The sequence below is a fragment of the Capsella rubella genome, unplaced genomic scaffold (genome assembly GCF_000375325.1).
Source record: "Capsella rubella cultivar Monte Gargano unplaced genomic scaffold, Caprub1_0 scaffold_7, whole genome shotgun sequence".
Lineage (NCBI taxonomy): Eukaryota > Viridiplantae > Streptophyta > Magnoliopsida > Brassicales > Brassicaceae > Capsella > Capsella rubella.
This window is the reverse complement of record NW_006238917.1, coordinates 11,532,283-11,552,009: the sequence shown is the minus strand read 5'-3', so window position 1 is coordinate 11,552,009 and position 19,727 is coordinate 11,532,283. Positions and strand designations below refer to the sequence as shown.

At 33.6% G+C, this 19,727-nt stretch overlaps 4 protein-coding genes and 1 pseudogene across 5 annotated transcripts; 3 read left to right on the top strand and 2 right to left on the bottom strand.

Annotated features, from left to right (window-relative positions):
- The first annotated feature begins 2,673 nt into the window (after positions 1-2,673).
- Positions 2,674-6,056, top strand: LOC17878017 (putative two-component response regulator ARR21). Its single transcript, XM_023779205.1, has 9 exons — positions 2,674-2,822; positions 3,195-3,374; positions 3,471-3,917; positions 4,046-4,122; positions 4,393-5,076; positions 5,168-5,290; positions 5,395-5,469; positions 5,571-5,621; positions 5,725-6,056. The coding sequence occupies exons 1-9, from the start codon at positions 2,699-2,701 to the stop codon at positions 5,770-5,772; spliced, it is 1,809 nt and encodes a 602-aa protein (XP_023634973.1). The 5' UTR covers positions 2,674-2,698; the 3' UTR covers positions 5,773-6,056.
- A 1,525-nt stretch (positions 6,057-7,581) lies between these two features.
- On the top strand, positions 7,582-9,652 carry LOC17877430 (oleoyl-acyl carrier protein thioesterase 2, chloroplastic). 2 transcript variants are annotated; one of them, XM_006285855.2, is made up of 6 exons: positions 7,591-8,044; positions 8,160-8,293; positions 8,377-8,490; positions 8,653-8,748; positions 8,850-9,006; positions 9,095-9,652. In XM_006285855.2, the coding sequence occupies exons 1-6, from the start codon at positions 7,703-7,705 to the stop codon at positions 9,365-9,367; spliced, it is 1,116 nt and encodes a 371-aa protein (XP_006285917.1). In that variant the 5' UTR covers positions 7,591-7,702; the 3' UTR covers positions 9,368-9,652. The 2 variants fall into 2 exon arrangements, with proteins under 2 accessions (XP_023634202.1, XP_006285917.1); XM_023778434.1 differs by lacking the exon at positions 8,377-8,490 and having other exon boundaries at positions 7,582-8,044.
- A 387-nt stretch (positions 9,653-10,039) lies between these two features.
- LOC17879608 (uncharacterized CRM domain-containing protein At3g25440, chloroplastic) lies at positions 10,040-11,948 on the bottom strand. Its single transcript, XM_006284047.2, has 4 exons — positions 11,594-11,948; positions 11,115-11,487; positions 10,612-11,016; positions 10,040-10,539 (listed from the first exon to the last, which is right to left on the bottom strand). The coding sequence occupies exons 1-4, from the start codon at positions 11,635-11,637 to the stop codon at positions 10,387-10,389; spliced, it is 975 nt and encodes a 324-aa protein (XP_006284109.1). The 5' UTR covers positions 11,638-11,948; the 3' UTR covers positions 10,040-10,386.
- Positions 11,949-12,015: 67 nt separating this feature from the next.
- LOC111829401 lies at positions 12,016-15,656 on the top strand (annotated as a pseudogene).
- A 1,727-nt stretch (positions 15,657-17,383) lies between these two features.
- Positions 17,384-18,748, bottom strand: LOC111829709 (probable E3 ubiquitin-protein ligase ARI14). Its single transcript, XM_023779606.1, has 2 exons — positions 18,661-18,748; positions 17,384-18,570 (listed from the first exon to the last, which is right to left on the bottom strand). Exon 2 carries the CDS (start codon positions 18,563-18,565, stop codon positions 17,714-17,716), a length of 852 nt encoding a protein of 283 aa, XP_023635374.1. The 5' UTR covers positions 18,566-18,570; positions 18,661-18,748; the 3' UTR covers positions 17,384-17,713.
- Between the last annotated feature and the right edge of the window lie 979 nt (positions 18,749-19,727).

The window sequence follows — 19,727 nt, the reverse complement described above, 5'->3', positions numbered from 1 at the left end:
ATAAGATGTTGATAATCATCATTGTAAAATTTTTAGACATAAGAAAAATATGAAAATAGTTAAATATACCAATAAAAATAACTCTAAAATCAAATTTTTAATTTAAGATTCATAATTGTTTTCTTATTATTTTTTAAATAATATTTTTAATTTTCGAGAAAACCAAAAAAAATCTTAATAATTATACTCTTTTGGTGGGATTAAATTTAATACATTTTCTTTTAGAATCTAATAAAGAAAATTTAGATATTTTTAAAGTGTTGGTGTTCATTTCATCATCTTGGTCGCAACTGTCACTACTACGGTTATAAAGCATATTTGTTCTTTTCTCTTTTTTATTTATTGAAGTTAATAATTACTCCTTTATTTTTTGCCTAATTAAAAGCATACTTTAGTTTTCCAATAATCAAAAATCTCATCTAATTAAATCTCTGTACTTGCATGCAGCTTACCTTTTTGTCACATATTAGATTCTCATCACTTATATAATTATTTTATTGCATAAGTTTCCTTAACGGACACTAGTTGAAATAACCTTTTACACTAAACGACGTTAAAATAAAACTGACTAGATTTTGACTTTCGATTACAGATGAAAACAAATTTTGGATTTAGAAGAAATTTTGAGAATCAAAAGACAGTAATATCATCTTTGTAATAAATACATTGTACAGAAAAAAAAAAAAAAAAACAAACAAAAAAATATATCATCTTTGGTAAAATACAATCACTTTAGAAACCTATTTTCAATTTTTGAAAGATGACTATTTTCATTATGTTAAAATTATTAAAGATTGCAAGTATTGAAATTATTTAAACTAGTGAAAGTATTATTATAAAGAATGTGGTTATTTGATGACTATAATTCACACTTTCAGATAGGAAAATTGTTTTAGTAATTTATTCGATATATGTTTACATGAAACTAATAATTTGGATATAGAAAAATACTAAAATTTAACTGATGAATTACTTATCATTATAATATTTAGTTTGTGTCGTTATACTAAGTACCAAAACAGTTTACATATACCATAACTATAAGTTGAAGTATCCCAATAGCAAAAATATTTCTGATTTTATCAGTTATAACGGTTCAAAGTTGATTGTTATATCATAGTATAGTCGACGTTTTGACATACGTAATCTTCACATTATATGACAATCTTTTTGAAAAACATTTTTTTTATATTCACATATATATGTTGCATTTAAAGTATTATACAAATTTAGTAATAAAAAAAAATATTATCTATTTGTAAGGTCATATATTTTTAATCAAATAATGTAATATTAAATTAAGCACGTTACTCTTTAAGTAAAAAGTTAAACATATTCGATATGTTTGCACACGATGGCCTAGCTAATTCAATAAGTAATATCGTTTTGTCTTCTACATTCAGCACTAATATCATTTTTATGGATTATTAGTGTGAAGTTAGAGCCCTAAACATTCGTTATTAGAATTAAGTAAATGTGTTACTAGTAGAACACTGAACATTCACTAACATATCATTTTTAATCAAATTTTATCAATGAGTTAAAAGAAAAAAAAATTCAGAAATCAAATTCGGACATAACTATGATTGAAATCGCAGTAAAATGACTTGAAAAAATCTCTTGATCTCGGAATGTGTTACTAGTAGAACATTGAACATACACTAAGATACCATTTTTAATCAAATGTTATCAATGAGTTGAAAGGACAAATTTTGAAGAAATCAAATTCTGATTTTTTCAATATCCCAGTATTTGTTAAATAGTTTTAAATATTTATTTCGAGATTAAGAGATTTGATTCAAGTCGTTTACTGCAATTTCAATCATAGTTATGTCCGAATAGTAAAAGTATCTCACTCTTCCAAGAAACAAAAAGACTATTGTGGGTTTTGGTGCGGGATTGGGAAACATATTATACAATCACAAAAACAATGAATCACAAATATTCTTCTATCATAAAAAAAAAACAGAAAGCTCAAAAATAAATTTCATGTACCCAAATTTCAGTTGTAGCTGCATTATGTAAATTTGAAGATCAAAGATGTAGTAAACCAGGTTTTTGGATACACAAATTTAACTACATCAACATTCTTTTTCAATCTCATATATATGTCACTACAAAAAAACAAGTCATTTGCAATCTCAAAAATGTCACAAAACAGTCGCAAACATCAATTTTGCGACTCTTTTACGACTACTATATGAAATTCCAACTAAGATGTTAAAAATCTATATGAAAATCAATCCTCAACAAGAAAAAAAAATATTTGGAGAAACAATTAAAATTTAAATATTTTTTTTTTGAAAACACACTTCTTTTTGGGGTTCAATCTATCCATAATTTTTTTGGCAAATAACATTAATCTTTTCTTACTTTAGCTTAGATTTTTTAATTAATTAGCACACGGTATTTTTTGAGCAATGGTAATATTTTATTGTATCTACTTTTTCTTTTTTTTTCAACTTATCTTTTTTTTATTATTATTATTAAAGTAGTAAATAAAGTTAAGTTTTTATTTAACTTATTTTTATTATTTCTTTCTACAAATAATACTTATATACATACACCAGTACAATTTGGCCAAATGTTACATATGCGTGTTACTTTACATGCCTTTATATATTGAACTTTGTGAAACCTAAATAGTTCATACATACTTGAAGAAAAAGAAAAAAAACTCTATACAAAGATTAGTAAAATGGCTTTTGCTGAATCTTTCCACAACCAAAGTTCTGTCTTGAGAATCAATGTCATGGTTGTGGATGATGATCCAGTTTTTCTTAAAGTTATCTCACGCATGCTTGAAAAATCTAAATACAGAGGTAAGATCTTTTTATATATATGTTTTGTTTGTAATTTCATTTAGTTTTTTTTTTTCTTTCTATTATGTTTTTTTGGGCATGAAATACAATTTTTGGAGAAACAATTAGCAAATTTATAAATAACACTTAAATTTGAGCCATTCAAAATCAAAATTTGAAGGTGGTATATATATTTTGCAATTTAACAATTCTCTTTTAGAATCATCTGGACTCCATTTTATTTTTTTGAAAAAAATCATCCTAATTTGAATCCTAATTACATGCTCACATCTACAATTTCAGTTTAGGTATTCTTATTCTAATTATTTCATAAACTAATAGTTTTTTGGTTTGTTTATTTTTATGTAATTTATTTTTATAAATTCGTTTTAGATCCATCAATTATGGACATCAGAGTTATAGCTGAAGGAGACCCATTCAAAGCATTGTCTACTCTAAAACATCAACGAAACAATATTGATCTCATAATCATAGATTATTACATGCCTGGCATGAACGGTCTACAACTCAAAAGAAAAATCTCTGAAGAAATTGGGAATTTACCATTCATAGGTATTTTTTCTTTACAAAAATAATAATCTTTTTTTTTTCCTTTATTTTGTAACATATATATAACCTTACTTCTTAACATTTCTTGTAAAATTAAAGTTATGTCATCGGACACCAACAAAGAGCAAGAGAGTTTAACTTGTGGAGCAATGGGGTTCCTTGCCAAACCAATAAAACCAATAGACTTACCAAAAATTTACCAAATTGCTTTAACCTCCAAGAGGAATGGTAAGTCATGGAGTGAACCAAACCACAAGGAGGCATGTGTTAATGTACCCCAACAGCTCAAGATGCTTCCTGAACAAGCTAATATCTTGAAGACCAAGAAGAAGTGCACATCTAAACCCGATTCAAGATCCCTGATCAGTACAAATGGAAGTGGTCTTAGTACCGATAATTCAAGAAAAAATCGGAAAAGAAAACCTAATGGTAGTCCTGGTGAGGATGGTGAGTCTTCGTCGCAGCCCCCAAAGAAGCCTAAGATTACATGGACGGATGGTCTTCAGGACCTGTTCCTACAAGCTATTCGACATATCGGTCTTGATAGTAAGTGTTTATTTTTTTATCAAATTTTTAAGTACATGATACACTATTAATTTTCTTACAATTTAGGTTATACTATATATTATACAGACTTAACTAATCTTTTATTTTTGTTTACTAATCTTCCAAAGAGGCTGTGCCAAAGAAGATCTTAGCGTTCATGAATGTGCCGGACTTGACAAGAGAGAACATAGCCAGCCATTTACAGGTTTGATATCTCTTTTCAAAAATAATTTTTGATTTTAATGTTTTAAATTATGTAAAAAGTCTATTATATTCACTTGAATTAGACAAAAATATTTCATTCTTTAATTATACACAAAATCTACAAGTTTTAAGTTTATTTGCTCTCTGAACCTATCCTTAACATTGTTTAACGAAGGTTTAAAACTATAGATTAATTATAGTGTATATTGTATTTTTTTTACAGCAATTGTATATCTTTCTATAACTTAAAATTGTTTGCTATGTTATTCAGAAATATAGGATATTCTTGAAGAAAGTCGCGAAACAAGGTTTGATGAGCATTAAGCCAGGTAGAGGCATGGAATCGATGTTTCGATATACTCATATCAAAGATCCCTACTTCAACCATAGTACAACCTCTACTTCTTGGTATGACACGAGTCTTAACAATAGATCATTCTATTCCAAATCCGGACACGGGTTTGGGCAGTCGAGACTCTTGTCTGACACACGTGCGCCAGATAGTTTTAACCCGATGCCTCACAACTACATGAACGGGTCATCGTCTACTTATGAGCCGCACCGTAGTGAATCTGGATCAGACTTCACGCTACCCATCCAAAGCAACATCAGTCTCCTTAACCAAGCATCTCAAAACGAGGAAAGAAGAAGCTTTTATGAACCACATGAGATGGCCAACAAAGTCAGCCAAACATCTCAAGTTCATGGATTCGGACAACTTGGGCCATCGTCAACTATTGGTAATAATTTCAACACTAACATGATGAGTAGCTTTGGAAGTTTTACTCCAAATCAACCAGGACTTAGCCATGTCTCCTACGGGATGCAATCGTTCTTAAACAACGAGAACACTACATATAACCTTCAACCCCATGCAAACGCAACTACACATCAAAATCTTGAGCTGGACAAGACTAATGAGCTTCCTTACAACTTTCAACTCGATCAAAACAAGGTATATATATGTTTTACCAAACTTTTGTAGTGGTTTATATACTTATTTTGATATTGTGTATTTAAAATTTGGTTTGTGCGCATGCATGCAGCAACAACATATAGGAGAAGAGGCTTCCACCAAATTTGATCTATCATCAAATTTTTCAGCTGAACTGAATCAGATTCTATCTCTTGAAGATGATGGTGACATGACCTCTGTGAATGTAAATCAGGTATTTTAAATAATATAAATAAGAGATCTTAGCAATTACACTATTTATTAAAAAACTATTATGTCATCATAACTTATATATAATATATGACTTTCGTTGTGAAGGGAGAAACCTCCAACACTTTTACTGCTCTAGAGATCCATCCTCCAAGTTTTACCATGAACCCTAATGAGAATCAGGTACCTATAACTTTATAAAATATTTCTATCTAGCTATGATAATGATTATATTAATGAAATTTTTTTTAATTATATTCTAAAATTTGGACTCGATTTATTAGGACCAAGATGTTAACCAAGATATTAGCAATTTGTTGTTCGTGGACACGCAGGTAAATGATATAATAACGTTCATAAAATTATAAAATATTATTTGTATATAGTTTTATTTGAAGTTTATGATTTATTTTTTTGGTTAATTTTGTTCTTCAATAGGTTGAACAAGACTTCATATACTCTCTGTTCAACACTGACATGAATTGAAAAGGGGTTGGTTCTTCAAGCTGTTATTCTCAATGGGAGGTGAAGAAACAAAACCTGGTGATACCTAGCTAATAGATTTCTAAGAATACATATAAATAGATCATAGAAGTATGGGTTTTGTTATGTAATATATTTCGAAGTGTTGGTTATTATGTCTTTTCAGCAAGTGAATTAAGTGTAGGATGTTATGGGAACTTTTAAATATATAATAACAAGAATTTCTATTTGGGGTCTAGATAAATGTCATTTTATGTGTTACTTATATATATATTGTGTTCGAACGATGAAGTAGTATAATGATTTCAAAAGAGGACATATATATATATATATATATATATATATTTGTATATATATAACTTCAAATTTAAGAAAACTTTGTCGAGTGCATCATTTTCTATCACTTTCACCTAATAATTAAAAAAATCTCTCAAAATTTACTATCTACAATGGTTTTGGGTAGAATAGTGTTAACATAAGTGAATAAATGCGATTAGGTTCAAATTCTTATTATCACATTATCCACTTTTACATTTGCACGTGAAGAAGAAAAAATAAAGAGAAAGTTGAAAATTTTTCACTGTTGATTTTAATTCTTCCAAATAAATTGAGAATGCTGGCCATTCGGTAGGAAAAGCCACTATCTTCACCACATCTAAACTAGGTTTGAACCTGTAGTACACCGGAAGGCGGTTTTTTAATTATAATCACATACGATTAACATTGAACATCGATTAATGATTATGCAATACCTGTTAAAAGCTGTTAAGTAGCGGTTTCAAATTCAATAAAATACAAATATGAGGTTTTTGATGAAATTTGTGCAAATGGGGTATTTTTCCTCCCGTCAAAAAAGTTGGGTATCAAAACGTCCAATTAAAACTAGATGAGGTTTTTCAGGTTTTTTCGGGGTTTTTCCGTAAAACTTTCATATCGTTTATAGAATATGTAACATCTTTAACAGCAGTTAATCACATGTTCGAACTCACCAACAATTAAAATAAAGTATATTTAAATGAGATATTTCTCTTCCAAAAAAATACAGTTATTAAATGTCTTGTAAAAAAATATGGAGTATTTTTCAGGTTTCCCCTATAACTTGGAACAAAAATTCTATTTTTTCTTCAAAATTTTGATTGTTACGGCGGTTCGAGTGTAGCAAGTCGTCTTTTTTATTTACCATTCATAGAACCATCTATTGTTCTTAACGATGCAAACCAAAAACGTAGAAAAATCCGCTGCATACCAACTGCAAACCATTTTTACATTGAAATAAATCGAGTCTCCAACATTTTCTTGTTCATATCAAAAATAAAGTGGACTCGAACAGCTGACGGATTAGTCTGCACTAACCGCAACAGCCGTTCAGAGCCAAAACCTCTAAATTATGAAATATCTAAACTATTTTAGTTCTTAATCTAAATTACCCATAATAACTTTCAACATTTTAGTCATCAGTGATTTCATTTACATTTTGACTCACCTTGTTAATATATTTATATATTAATTCAGATTTCATATTACAAAATACTTCAATTTCAAAATACATTTGATTGTAGTTTAAATATATAAAATTGATCGTAATTTGTCGTGTATATATGACCGTATAGTTTAATGTATACATGGAAAGGAGCGGTGAGGAGAGAGAGAGATCACGTGAGCTTTCTTATTCACCACACATGTTTCTTCTTTACTCTTTTTGCCAATTGGCTAAAACAACTACCAAATTATCAATGGCAATCTCGTAAATTTCTCAACTTTCAATTTCCACTGTCTTCTTCTTCTTCTTCTTCTTCCTCGGTCTTATCGTCGTCGACAAATACAAACAAACCAAATCCTTTGATTCTCTCTCTCTTATAAAACACATAAACCCTTTAATCATATTCCCCTAAAAACCAAAACCCATCTCTCAACTTTCGAAATTTACCCAGAAATGTTGAAGCTTTCGTGTAATGTAACTGACCACTTACACAGCTTTTTCTCCGATCCTCGCCGGGTTTTTGTTCCGGTTCATCGGCGTACCTTTACGGAGAAACCCATCTCTTGTTTTCAGCTAAAGAAGGAACCTTTACGGGCAATTCTCTCAGCTGATCAAGGAAACAGTAGCAGCCTCCGTGTTGCTGATTCTGTCTCCGATGCGCCTCCGGCGGATCGTCTCCGATTTGGTCGGTTGATGGAAGATGGGTTTTCGTATAAGGAGAAGTTCATTGTTAGAAGCTATGAAGTTGGGATTAACAAAACTGCCACTGTTGAGACAATTGCTAATCTTTTGCAGGTTTTGGTTCTTTTGGGGATTTTGTTTTAAACTTTTGCAGGATTTGGTTCTTTGTTCAGTGTTTATGGTCTCTCTTGGGTCATGTGATTGATGTTTTAAGTGTGGATTTGTGTAGGAAGTGGCATGTAACCATGTTCAGAAAGTTGGATTTTCGACTGATGGGTTTGCTACAACACTTACTATGAGGAAATTGCATCTTATTTGGGTTACTGCAAGAATGCATATTGAGATTTACAAGTATCCAGCTTGGTAAGGGTTTGTTTTGCCTCTTTGGGTTTGAGGGTTTTGTGGTTTGAGTTGGAAAGTGTTAGATTGTTTTGTTTTGGTTATAGGAGTGATGTGGTTGAGATTGAGACTTGGTGTCAGAGTGAAGGAAGGATTGGAACTAGACGTGATTGGGTTTTAAAGGACTGTGCTAGTGGGGAAGTTATTGGACGTGCTACAAGGTTTTTGCTTTTTCAACTTGTCATACTCTTATCATTTGTTTTGGATGCATATAGTGTTAGTTTTATAAATTGGTTGTGTACATACCAGCATATAAGTGGTAATTAAGCTATATGCGTATTATGCGATTTTACTCAACTATTGTTATGTGACAAATGTTTCAGCAAGTGGGTGATGATGAACCAAGACACAAGACGGCTTCAGAGAGTTACAGATGAAGTTCGGGATGAGTACTTGGTTTTCTGTCCTCGAGAACCAAGGTAAAGAATCATCGTTTCCAGACATTTTCTTATGGCCAGTTAAAACATTATCGTTTTATCGACATGAAATTCTGAACTAGCCTTTCTCTGTGTTTATGTAGACTAGCATTTCCAGAGGAGAACAATAGCAGCTTAAAGAAAATCCCAAAACTGGAAGATCCAGCTCAGTATTCTATGCTTGGGCTTAAGCCTAGACGAGCTGATCTAGACATGAACCAGCATGTAAATAATGTTACCTACATTGGATGGGTCCTTGAGGTGAGTAACTAAGTATATGTCACTAGACCTCAGGTTATTTATTGATTGGCCAACTAATAATTTTGACCTTGGTCCCTGGTAATGGCAGAGCATACCTCAAGAAATCATAGACACCCACGAGCTTAAAGTTATAACTCTAGATTACAGAAGAGAATGCCAGCAAGATGACATTGTAGATTCACTTACCACATCTGAAACTCCCAACGAGGCGGTCTCAAAGCTTACTGGGACCAACGGATCAACCACGTCAAGCAAACAAGAACACAATGAGAGCCAATTCTTGCATATCTTGAGGTTGTCAGAAAATGGTCAGGAGATCAATCGTGGGAGAACCCAGTGGAGAAAGAAGTCCTCAAGATGAGTTTTTTTTTTCACTTCTATTGTCTAGTGAAGTAATTTTGCTTCACTTTTGTAGTTGTATTGTATCCTCTTATCAGATCTCTTTTTGGGGTTAGAAGAAATTGGATTATTGGTGTAGTGAAGTATTGTTTGCACGTCTGTTCTGTGTCCTTTTATGTCCAAATTTTGGGCTTTAAGCCAAAACATTTGTTAGGTCTTAGTCTTTCTCTGCTTGTATCTTATGTTAAGCTCTGGAACTAAACGATTTGATTATCCAATATATATGTAAGTGAAGTTTATTTGATTATTGTGGCTACCAAAAGAGAGTAAACAGAAATAAACTGAACTTGGTGATGACAAAGAGATAGAGATAATGTTAAGTGATATGTCAGATCTTCTCAGTTAATGTTCCATGAAGACTCAAAGAGCTCGAAAAAGTCATCAGCTGATTTGCTGAAACTATTCATTCCCTTTAACTGCCCTGAGCCTCAGCTTCCCAAACACAACAACAAGAAATATTTTCTCGGTTGTTCAGGTTCGCAAGAACAGAGCATCAATTTCATCTGACGAGGATAGATTCTAGACGGTAACCCAGAAAAATCCCCCATCCGCATAGACAAATGAGCCTTTTCGATTGTTTTAGATTAGTGGAACTCATCTATGACCTTTATCCACAACACAAGTTCTCTACCTATTCAAAGAAACCATTGGACCATACTTGGTTCTCAAATACAAAAACTGACTTGTGATACTGATGTTTAAGACAAACAGACTAAATTAGTAAAAGTGATCAACTTTAGCTTACGATTATCCAACGTTGATCGTGTCATCACGGTTAGTTACCAACTAACGCACAATTTGGATGTTTTGGCTACACATCTTACATCGACTTCTCTAGTCTGATCCTACAGCCAGTTGGTACAACATGGTCTAGTCAAACCAAACCCATGGACAGAGTACAAAACTCTTTGTACCAAATCAGGACAAGGAAAATTTGGACTTTTGAGGCTAGTAAATCTCTGAAAAGAGAGACAGGAAGACTTATACTGCTTTGTTCTTCGAATCTGCTTCTTCATCTCGCTTCTTCTTGTGCCGAGTAACATACTTCTGGTACTCTTCAAGCTCTTTCTCCAGCTTCTCTATGAACTCACTGGTATGTTCAAGCGATTGCTCATACCGATATTTCTCCAAAGCCTACCATTTTCATTTACTTTTGTCAGAACAAGAAACACACAGCCAACAAAAACTATCTGGTTTTATCAATACCTTATCTTTAGAGAGGGTATCAACAGGAGACATAACTTCCGGTCTCACGTAATTTTTCCCACGGTACAAAACTATGGTATTGTTAGGTTTGACATCAATCACAATGCCTTTACTCAACCGAGCAAGCTCTTCTGCATACTCATGAACCTGCCCCGGTTTGTTGCAGGGTTTGCAAATAACTTTAACAGTCTCATGCTTTTTCCAGTGAAGGTGCAAATTCAGAACCACGCCTCCAAACACTCCTCGTCTCCCGACAAGAACAAAGTTCTTTCTCTTCTCACCTGTACGTTTTAGGTAATGCTGCTCTTCTTCAGTCAAAATTTCTGGATCATAGACCTCCGCTGGTGATTTCGGAACATCGTATTTCCTCAGTTTCTCAATCAACCATTCTTCTTTCCTCTTGGCCTGCACAAACCAACCATATCAACAAAATATGAATAAACTTCAGAGCTACATTGACTAACACAAATGAACATGAAACTGTAATCAATACTAATCAAAACCTTTTCAAGCTTATATCGAATTCTAACTTCAGGATTCGGCGAATTCATCTTCTTTTTCGCCTTAAGACGATAAAACCTCAACTCATTCACTATAGACTTTTTTGACATTTTAGCCTTTCTCCATTTCTTCTCTTGCCTTGTAGGCACAACACTGTTACCACCACTGACATTGTTGAAAGCAAACCTCACCACATTATCATCTGTTCTTAGCTCTATAGTTGAATTACTCATGTAACGTCTATTAAACACACCATCATAAGCAAATAGATTCTGCTTCTGAGTTGAATCACATGGAACTTGTAGAAAAGGTCTTGACTTTACATAAATGGAGTAATTAGAGAACTGATTCTGAAGCAAGAAGAGTCCACAAGTCCTGCCAAGACAAACCCAGAAGTCTATAAGAATACACACAAGTAAAGCTAAACACTTTATGGATTCTACTGCAACAAAAAAAAAGACACAAAATTGCAGACAAGTACCATTTGGGACTTCTGAGAAATCGATGAGTGAGCAAAGCTAACATAACATCCTTTTGATTGACTTGTGAGAGAAATAATCGGAATTGACCCGTTGGTTTAACTCGGCTGGGTAAGGAAACAAGAATCTGATAAGCGAAGTCCTCAGAAACAGAGGATCTAGTCTCAGAGTCTCTTCGTCTCTGTCTCGGGGGTTCTTGTTTTCACGAAATTGAGTATAACTGAGAAATAATAGATCTAAGAACCTTTAGATGGATAAATCTTCGTCGCCGGAAAAAAACTATAGTCGGAAAACTAAGAATTCACGGCGGCGGTGATATCGTGCACGGTGACGAAGAGAGAGCGACATATTTGTTCAGGGTTTTAAGCCTTTTAGGAATCAGGATGATAACGATTTAGTAAAACCGGTTGGTTTAATATGAAAAATGTCGGTTCAATTATTTTATTTTGTTTGTTTTGCTGCATTTTGTATTTTCAAACTACATTAGATTATTGATTTTCTGTCTAATAATTAATATATGATATTGAAGTTTTTCATTGGTATTAATGTTTTTTTTAAAAGAAAAAAGATTAATGGTAAAAGAGTAATCAATAAATTTAAATTAAAATTTAAATCTTCCATCCCTCGCGATGTTCATGCCGCCGTCCAGGATATACCTGTGAGTATTACCGATGATATGAACCGAATGCTCCTGGAGACAATCTCTCCAGAGGAAATTAGGAAAGCTTTCTTTTCTCTTAACCCAGAAAAGACCCCTGGGCCCGACGGATTGACAGCGCTATTTTACCAAAAATTTTGGGACATTGTTGGTGGCGACCTGATCAAACTTGTCCAAGATTTTTTCTCCTCGGAATCCTTTGACAAGTCCTTGAATGCGACCAACATATGTCTCATCCCTAAGACGGAGCGTCCACGTTCGATGACTGAATTTCGCCCAATTAGCCTATGTAACGTAAGTTACAAAGTCATTTCCAAGGTTCTTAGCATGCGGCTTAAGAAACTACTTCCGGATCTTATATTCGAGACTCAATCGGCCTTTGTGTCAGGACGACTTATCACTGACAATATTCTGATTGCTCAGGAAAATTTCCATGCATTACGTACCAATTCGTCTTGTCGGAAGCATTTTATGGCTATTAAGACAGACATGAGTAAGGCGTATGATCGGGTGGAATGGTCCTTCCTTGAGGCCTTGATGACCAAAATGGGGTTTGCTCCTAAATGGATTAACCTGATTATGTTCTATATAAAATCCATTTCGTACAAAGTTCTCATTAATGGTTCGCCAAGAGGCCACATTCAACCTTCTAGAGGTATTCGACAAGGCGACCCGATTTCGCCATTTCTCTTCATTCTATGCACGGAAGCTTTAGTCGCACAACTAACTGAAGCGGAATGGACTAGACGAATTCAAGGGCTACAAGTAGCGCGGGCAAGTCTGTCGACTTCCCATCTCCTTTTTGCGGATGATAGCTTGTTCTTTTGCCGGGCAACTCCAGATCAAGGCCAAGCAATTTTGGAGATTATCCGCTGTTATGGCGAGGCCTCTGGGCAAAAACTAAATGAGGCAAAATCTTCAATTATGTTCGGACATGAAATTGACTCTCATACTCGGAATATTATCAAGAACACTCTTAATATTCATTTAGAGGGTGGGATGGGTACCTATCTTGGGTTACCGGAAAAGATACATGGCTCAAAGACCCAAGTCTTTTCCTTTGTTCAAGATCGCCTCCAGAGCCGTATCAATACTTGGTCGATAAAGTTCTTGTCCAAAGGGGGCAAAGAGGTTTTAATCAAATCAGTTGCTCAAGCCCTTCCGACATATGTAATGTCGTGCTTCCTACTGCCCAAGGCTATTCAATCAAAGCTCAGTAGTGCTATCTCCAATTTTTGGTGGAGAACCAAAGAGGATAGTAAAGGCCTCCACTGGTTAGCTTGGGAGAAACTTTGTACCCAATTCTCAGAAGGTGGTCTAGGATTTCGGACCCTGGAGGAATTTAATCTAGCTCTACTAGCTAAGCAAATGTGGAGACTCTTAAGGTTTCCAAACTCCCTGTTAAGTAGGGTAATGCGGGGCCGATATTACCGTTTCAGTGATCCCCTCGAAATTGTGAAGGTCAATCGTCCCTCTTATGGTTGGAGAAGCCTTTTTGCTGCCAAACCACTTCTAGTCTCTGGTCTGAGGAAAACTATTGGGTCCGGGATGATTACCCGAGTCTGGAAGGACCCCTGGATTCCAACAATCCCTCCTCGACCGGCTAAGAGTATTCTTGACACTCGCGACCCGCATCTCTATGTCAACGATCTACTGATACGAGATACACAAAACTGGAACTTACCCTGCCTGCGAGAATTGGTGGCTCCGAAGGATATTCCGCTTATTTTGGGAATTAGGCCTAGCCGAACCTACCTGAGTGATAACTATAGTTGGGTTCATACTAAGTCAGGAAACTATACTGTCAAATCAGGATATTGGGCTGCTAAAGCCCTAAGTCGACCATCTTGTGACCTCCCTTCTCAGGGACCAAGTGTTACGGCACTTCAGGCACAAGTTTGGAAAACCAAAACCACACGGAAGATTAAACACTTCCTTTGGCAATGTTTATCAGGTTGTTTGGCCACTTGCCAACGCCTGCACTACCGTCATATTGGAAGGGACAAATGCTGCCCCCAGTGTGGAGCTGAAGAAGAAACGATTAACCATCTTCTTTTTGAATGCCCCCAGGCTCGTTAGGCTTGGGCCCTCTCTCCCATCCCGACCTCTGGGAATCACTTCCCAAATTCTTCTCTATTCTCTAATTTTGACTTCCTTTTCTGGAGAGGTCAAGAGAAGGGTATAGATATCACAACATTACAAGCCTTCCCATGGATCCTATGGTTCATTTGGAAGGCCCGTAATCGTTTTGTTTTTGAGAATCTCCGGGTTCCACCGGATGAAACTATTTGCCTTGCCTTGCAAGAGGAGGATGTCTGGCGAAAGGCTACTGCAAAAGTCTTGGACCCAGACTCGTCCCTAGTTGGCCACGCTAACCCTCCAATGATCATTCCTACTGAATTGGAATGTCATTGTGATGCCTCCTGGACCCCTTCTGATCCTCTGAGTGGAATGGGGTGGGTGCTGACTGATGCTCTCTCCGTCAAGCATTTAGGCCTAAGAAGTATTCGACGGAGCTTATTCCCCCTCCACGCCGAGTTTGACGCCCTTCTCTGGGCTATGGAATGTATGATTAAACTAGACCAAACTTCTGTAAGCTTCGCCTCAGATTGCTCTGACCTTATTGCTTTAGTAGAAAACCCCAAGGATTGGCCAACTTTTGCTGCAGAAATCGCCTCCTTCAAGTCTCTTCAAGTTAGTTTTCCGACTTTCCGCCTTCATTTTCTCCCTCGTCTTTCCAATCTCCGGGCTGACCTCCTCGCTAAGAAAGCTCGCGCCCGAGACTGCATCTTCTCTCATATGAGCACTTCGGCCCCCAGTTGGCTCTCCCTAGCGGAGAGTATCTTCCCGATAGTGTCACAGATCCTTTGTTTATTTTGTCGAACAAAAAAAAAAAAAAAATCATAAATAACTATTAATTTCCAAATATAAAATAAAATAGAAAATATATTTTGGGATGTCTCTCATAGGCCATAGCTCGAAAAGATTGGTACAATTAGGTCTTATTTTTTTCTTTACTTTCTAAAATAATATACTTTTTTAACGTTGTTTCACTCATTCCTATCTTTGCAAAATTCATTGGAAAAATATCATAAGAAGCATGAACTTTGCGTTTTTGTTGAAAAAAAACATAAACTATGTATCTGATAAAATATATATTTAACTTGGAGTGACTTTTTAATTAAATCGTAGGGGGTGTATTGAAAGTGGAATTTCAAGTGATTTCTAAAAAGTTTACAAATCCGGTATTATTCAATCATGGATTTTAAAAATTCTTATGAAATCCAGTGTTATTGAACTAATCATTTTAAAATCCACCGTAAAATCCACTGTTATTGAAAACAGTTTGTGGATTTCATTTTAAATGATTTCAGGGGATTTCAAAGGATTTCAAGAAACTTCTTTAGTTAAAAATACAAGAATCCAAATCTCATAGTTTTAGGTGGAATTTGAAATGATTTTACATAAATCATATGAAATTCTCTAAAATCATCAAAATCTCAATAAAACTCAAATCTCTTAAAATATTACTTTGAATACACCCCCGGTAAACTCTTGTTGATTCTTGTTGATTTCGCAAATAAGACACATCTTAAATCAACATATTAATTAAACCGAAATAAGTTGGTGTTAAATAGATTTTCGTTAAACTTCAAAAATATGTCGTTTTATATTTTTAAAAAAATAATAAAAACAAACAATGGTGGGGCTCTAACCCTTTACCCCTAATAAAAATCAACGTACCCATAACCAACTAGGTTTTAATGTTTTAAATCTGAGTAGTCGCCAGAGCTGGGGCTTGGAATCCATCCGAATAGTCGTCGGAAATTGATTGTCCTCTCCTTAACAATGTTAAAATGTTTTTATTTTATTTTTATTTTGTATATAAAACGACTTCGTTCTGAAGTTTAACGGAAATCTATTTAACATTGACTTAATTTCTTTTAATTAATCTGCCAGTTAACTTAAAGTGTGCCTTATTTGGCAAAGTCAACAAGAGTTTACGAGTTAATTAAAAAATCACTCAAAGTTAGATACGGTATATATTTCAACAGATACAGAGTTCATGTTTTTTTTTTCAACGAAAACACAAAGTCCATGCTTTTTATGACATTTTCTCATAATTCATTCTATCAAGTTTACTATTAATTTTCATTCTTTTCGAAACACAATTCCCATATATATATATATATATATATATATATATATATAACCTCTAAATTTAAGAGAATCTATATCTCATACAATTGCATCCACTCAGTTGTTTTTTGGAATGCCAAAAATCAAATCACAAAAGACTTCCGTAAAAGCTATTAATGTATAAACTCCTTTTAAGTGAATATTAAAATCAATTTCTATAAAATCTAATATCTCCTAAATCTTCTTTATTTTCAGTATTTTTTCCAAAAAAATCTTATCCCTCCCCGTGAAGACAAAATAACATATGTATCACCCAAATCATTACATATGTTAGTAACCAAAGCTATCTCCCTGAAGTTGGACATATATTGTGTTCAATTATATTTTCTTTCACATGAAGTAGTGGGTGGTTCTTCATATTATGTACGTCTTTACTTTAAGAAAATAATAACAACCGGTAAAATATTAACATGTAGGGCTGTATCTGCAATTGGCCAGATTTGGTGATTAACACATAGCCTTTGAGAGTTCTACATTTTTCGTTGTGTGCCTCTTCTCTAAAAATCTCTTTTTTTCTAATTAGATATCGTATTGAAGTTAATGTGGATAATGATTGCCAAAGTACCCATTTGTTATTTCCGACAAGTTGCATCTAACTTGGCTATAAAAAATTTAAGAAAAACTAATTACTTTAATATTTTAACTTAGTTCCAAAAGTTTTCATACAGAACGTAGCCAAGAATCATGACTGCGGACAAATTATTCCCTAAGAAATCCATAATATAGTTGGAAGAGAGTTCATATTCTACATCGAAGCAGGAAAATACAATTTCACTGCTAAACATCAAAGTTTTACCATCACATAAATGGTCATACGTCCACTAGTGAAGTAATAAAAAGTTTGGTACAAAGCAAAAGGTTATTCAAAGGGAATGTGTGACAAATGCTAGAGTTTTATGCTTGTCAACTACAAAAGATTATTAGAAGGTACGAGTCTCAAAAGATCTGAATGGTTACTTCAACAATACGATGTAGATGCATATATGGCAATAGAACAAGAAAAGATGGACTGATACATGTGAAACCAAAAAACTTTAAAAAATTGATGTGTACAACAACATATGCGATGCTACTGGTAGAGGGAACAATGACGCCAAGAAATTGGGATGCAAAATAACACTAGTACACTACCATCAACTTTTACATGAGGCCCGCGAAATACGACAGAAAATTACACAGATGCAATGGCCAATAAAAGGTGAAATAATGCCTTCCAGAAAAGAACAACTTTCCTTTATGAATAAATTCATATATGGCCAATTGCCTAATTACAATTTGGTGCAGGAAGCTGTTTGATCTCAATGTAAGATCTTAGAAGATAACTCTCGTACATCTCTTGATCATGTACTCCTAGCTCCTCAATTGTTTTTTGTCCAACCGCAGCTCCACAATCTTGATCAGGACATGAGATTACTGTTAAGTTATTTTCTAGAGAATAAAAATGTTCTTTAAGATATCCTCTCCAACAAGTTTTGCAAAACTTGTGGCCGCAATACGGTGTGGAGATGAAACAATCATCATCATACCCTTCTTCATCATTCTCATCATCATCTTCCTCATCATCTTCTTCCTCGTCCTCATCCTCGTCCTCATCCTCGTCCTCATCGTCATCCCCATCCCCATCCTCATCCCCATCCCCATCCCCATCCTCATCCCCGTCCCCATCCTTATCTTCATCCTCATCCTCATCATCATCGTGATTCTTATTTTCATTGTCATCTTCATCGTCATCGTCCTCGTCCGTATCCTCATCCTCACCACCATTAACATCACCATGACCATGACCATCACTATCACCTTGACCGTCACCGTCATCATTATCATTGTTAAACTCAATAAACGTTTCTTCACTCTTAGAGCAAATACCACATGAAGCATTTGATAAATCTAGATTAGAATCAACCCTAACTAATTCTAAACCTAATTCTGCCAATAATTCCTCCCTTTTTCCACCAAAACGTTCAGCAAAAAGAAGCGAGTCCCATCCAAGATGCATGAGAAGTATGGTCGCTTCAGATTTTTGTAAATTGAAGGTTCTGGATATTTTATAGATTTGTTCATACATATCTTCCTTAATTTCATTTCTCGTGTAGGTTACTTTTTCATCGTACTCCATTATTTCTTTAAAAGAAAAAAAGAATTAGAATTACAAATCGATTAATTACTTAAGAAAGAAAGATAAACTTGTAAAAAAGCAGACTTAAGGCTTACTAGTAGATTAAGCTTCAACAACAAAATTGAAAGAAAGGTGAAGAGGTATTTCTATACTCCTTTTGTTGGGATATTGAGCTAGAAACTTATTTTGGTGTGCTATTATTTATAGTTTTCTAATTTGTTTTTTGGTTAAGAAGTTTTTTATAGGTACTTAATTTTGCTATAAAATAGTGATTTATATTAGTTACAATATCCAATAAATTTAATGTCTAGGTTAATCTTTTTCTGTTTAGTGACCAATCTATAACAAGTTTATTTAATTTAATATAATCTTTCCAAACAAAGATGTGGATGAAGTTAGATAAAGGACATTATTTTCTTAAAAAGATACAAGACTATGAAGAAACTTTGTCTTGAAAGTAGATATTAGAAAAGGAGTCTCATATAATTAATAGAGGAAAATATTTTTGATAAAATCCTAAAATCTTTGAAGAAAATAAATTAAAAATTTATGTTACAAGCTTCTTGTTTCCTATTTTTTTTTCACTAAAATGTTTTATAGAGATTTTTAAAATTAAAAATCTCATATTTATTGAATTGGTGATTTGTTAATCTCAAATCTATTCTTATTGAATTTAAAAGTTACTTCAAATACTCCAAACTAATTTATAATCTGTTGTTATTAAATCAAAATTTTAATACATTAACTAAAGGATAATTTCATTTGTAAATTAATTCAAAACAGCATTATATAAATTAAACTATTCTTTAAAGAATTTTCCTTAAAAAATATATATTATGGATAATTTAGATATGTTATCTAATCTTATTTTATCAAGTATGATTTCGAAGATAGTATTGACATGATTGTGGCATGTATCAAATCTCTATAAGATGTTGACATGTGTTATAACATATAATTTATTTAATGAGATAGGAAAACTAGTTATTTTTAAAAATACATAAACTTAATTTCAAGTTTATATCCAAAATCATAACTTTTCTTTTCTTAAACAAAAATACAACTAACAAAAAAAAAGTTATAAATTTATGTTGAGTCGTGGTCAATCAAATTTTGACATGCATCAGAAAACATACTTTATTTAGGATTGATATTAACCAAA

What these genes read in the sequence shown, in the direction of transcription:
- LOC17877430 (XM_006285855.2), top strand. Translation starts at nt 7,703, where the DNA reads ATGTTGAAGCTTTCGTGTAATGTAACTGACCACTTACACAGCTTTTTC. An exon ending in ATTTACAAGTATCCAGCTTG is followed by an intron (nt 8,294 to 8,376) that starts GTAAGGGTTTGT and finishes TTTTGGTTATAG; the next exon opens with GAGTGATGTGGTTGAGATTG. An exon ending in TTCTGTCCTCGAGAACCAAG is followed by an intron (nt 8,749 to 8,849) that starts GTAAAGAATCAT and finishes GTGTTTATGTAG; the next exon opens with ACTAGCATTTCCAGAGGAGA.
- LOC17878017 (XM_023779205.1), top strand. Translation starts at nt 2,699, where the DNA reads ATGGCTTTTGCTGAATCTTTCCACAACCAAAGTTCTGTCTTGAGAATC. An exon ending in TGAACCCTAATGAGAATCAG is followed by an intron (nt 5,470 to 5,570) that starts GTACCTATAACT and finishes TCGATTTATTAG; the next exon opens with GACCAAGATGTTAACCAAGA. An exon ending in TGTTGTTCGTGGACACGCAG is followed by an intron (nt 5,622 to 5,724) that starts GTAAATGATATA and finishes GTTCTTCAATAG; the next exon opens with GTTGAACAAGACTTCATATA.
- LOC17879608 (XM_006284047.2), bottom strand. Translation starts at nt 11,637, where the DNA reads ATGTTAGCTTTGCTCACTCATCGATTTCTCAGAAGTCCCAAATG. An exon ending in TTTCTCAGAAGTCCCAAATG is followed by an intron (nt 11,488 to 11,593) that starts GTACTTGTCTGC and finishes TTGTCTTGGCAG; the next exon opens with GACTTGTGGACTCTTCTTGC. An exon ending in ATACCCTCTCTAAAGATAAG is followed by an intron (nt 10,540 to 10,611) that starts GTATTGATAAAA and finishes TGAAAATGGTAG; the next exon opens with GCTTTGGAGAAATATCGGTA.
- LOC111829709 (XM_023779606.1), bottom strand. Translation starts at nt 18,565, where the DNA reads ATGGAGTACGATGAAAAAGTAACCTACACGAGAAATGAAATTAAGGAA.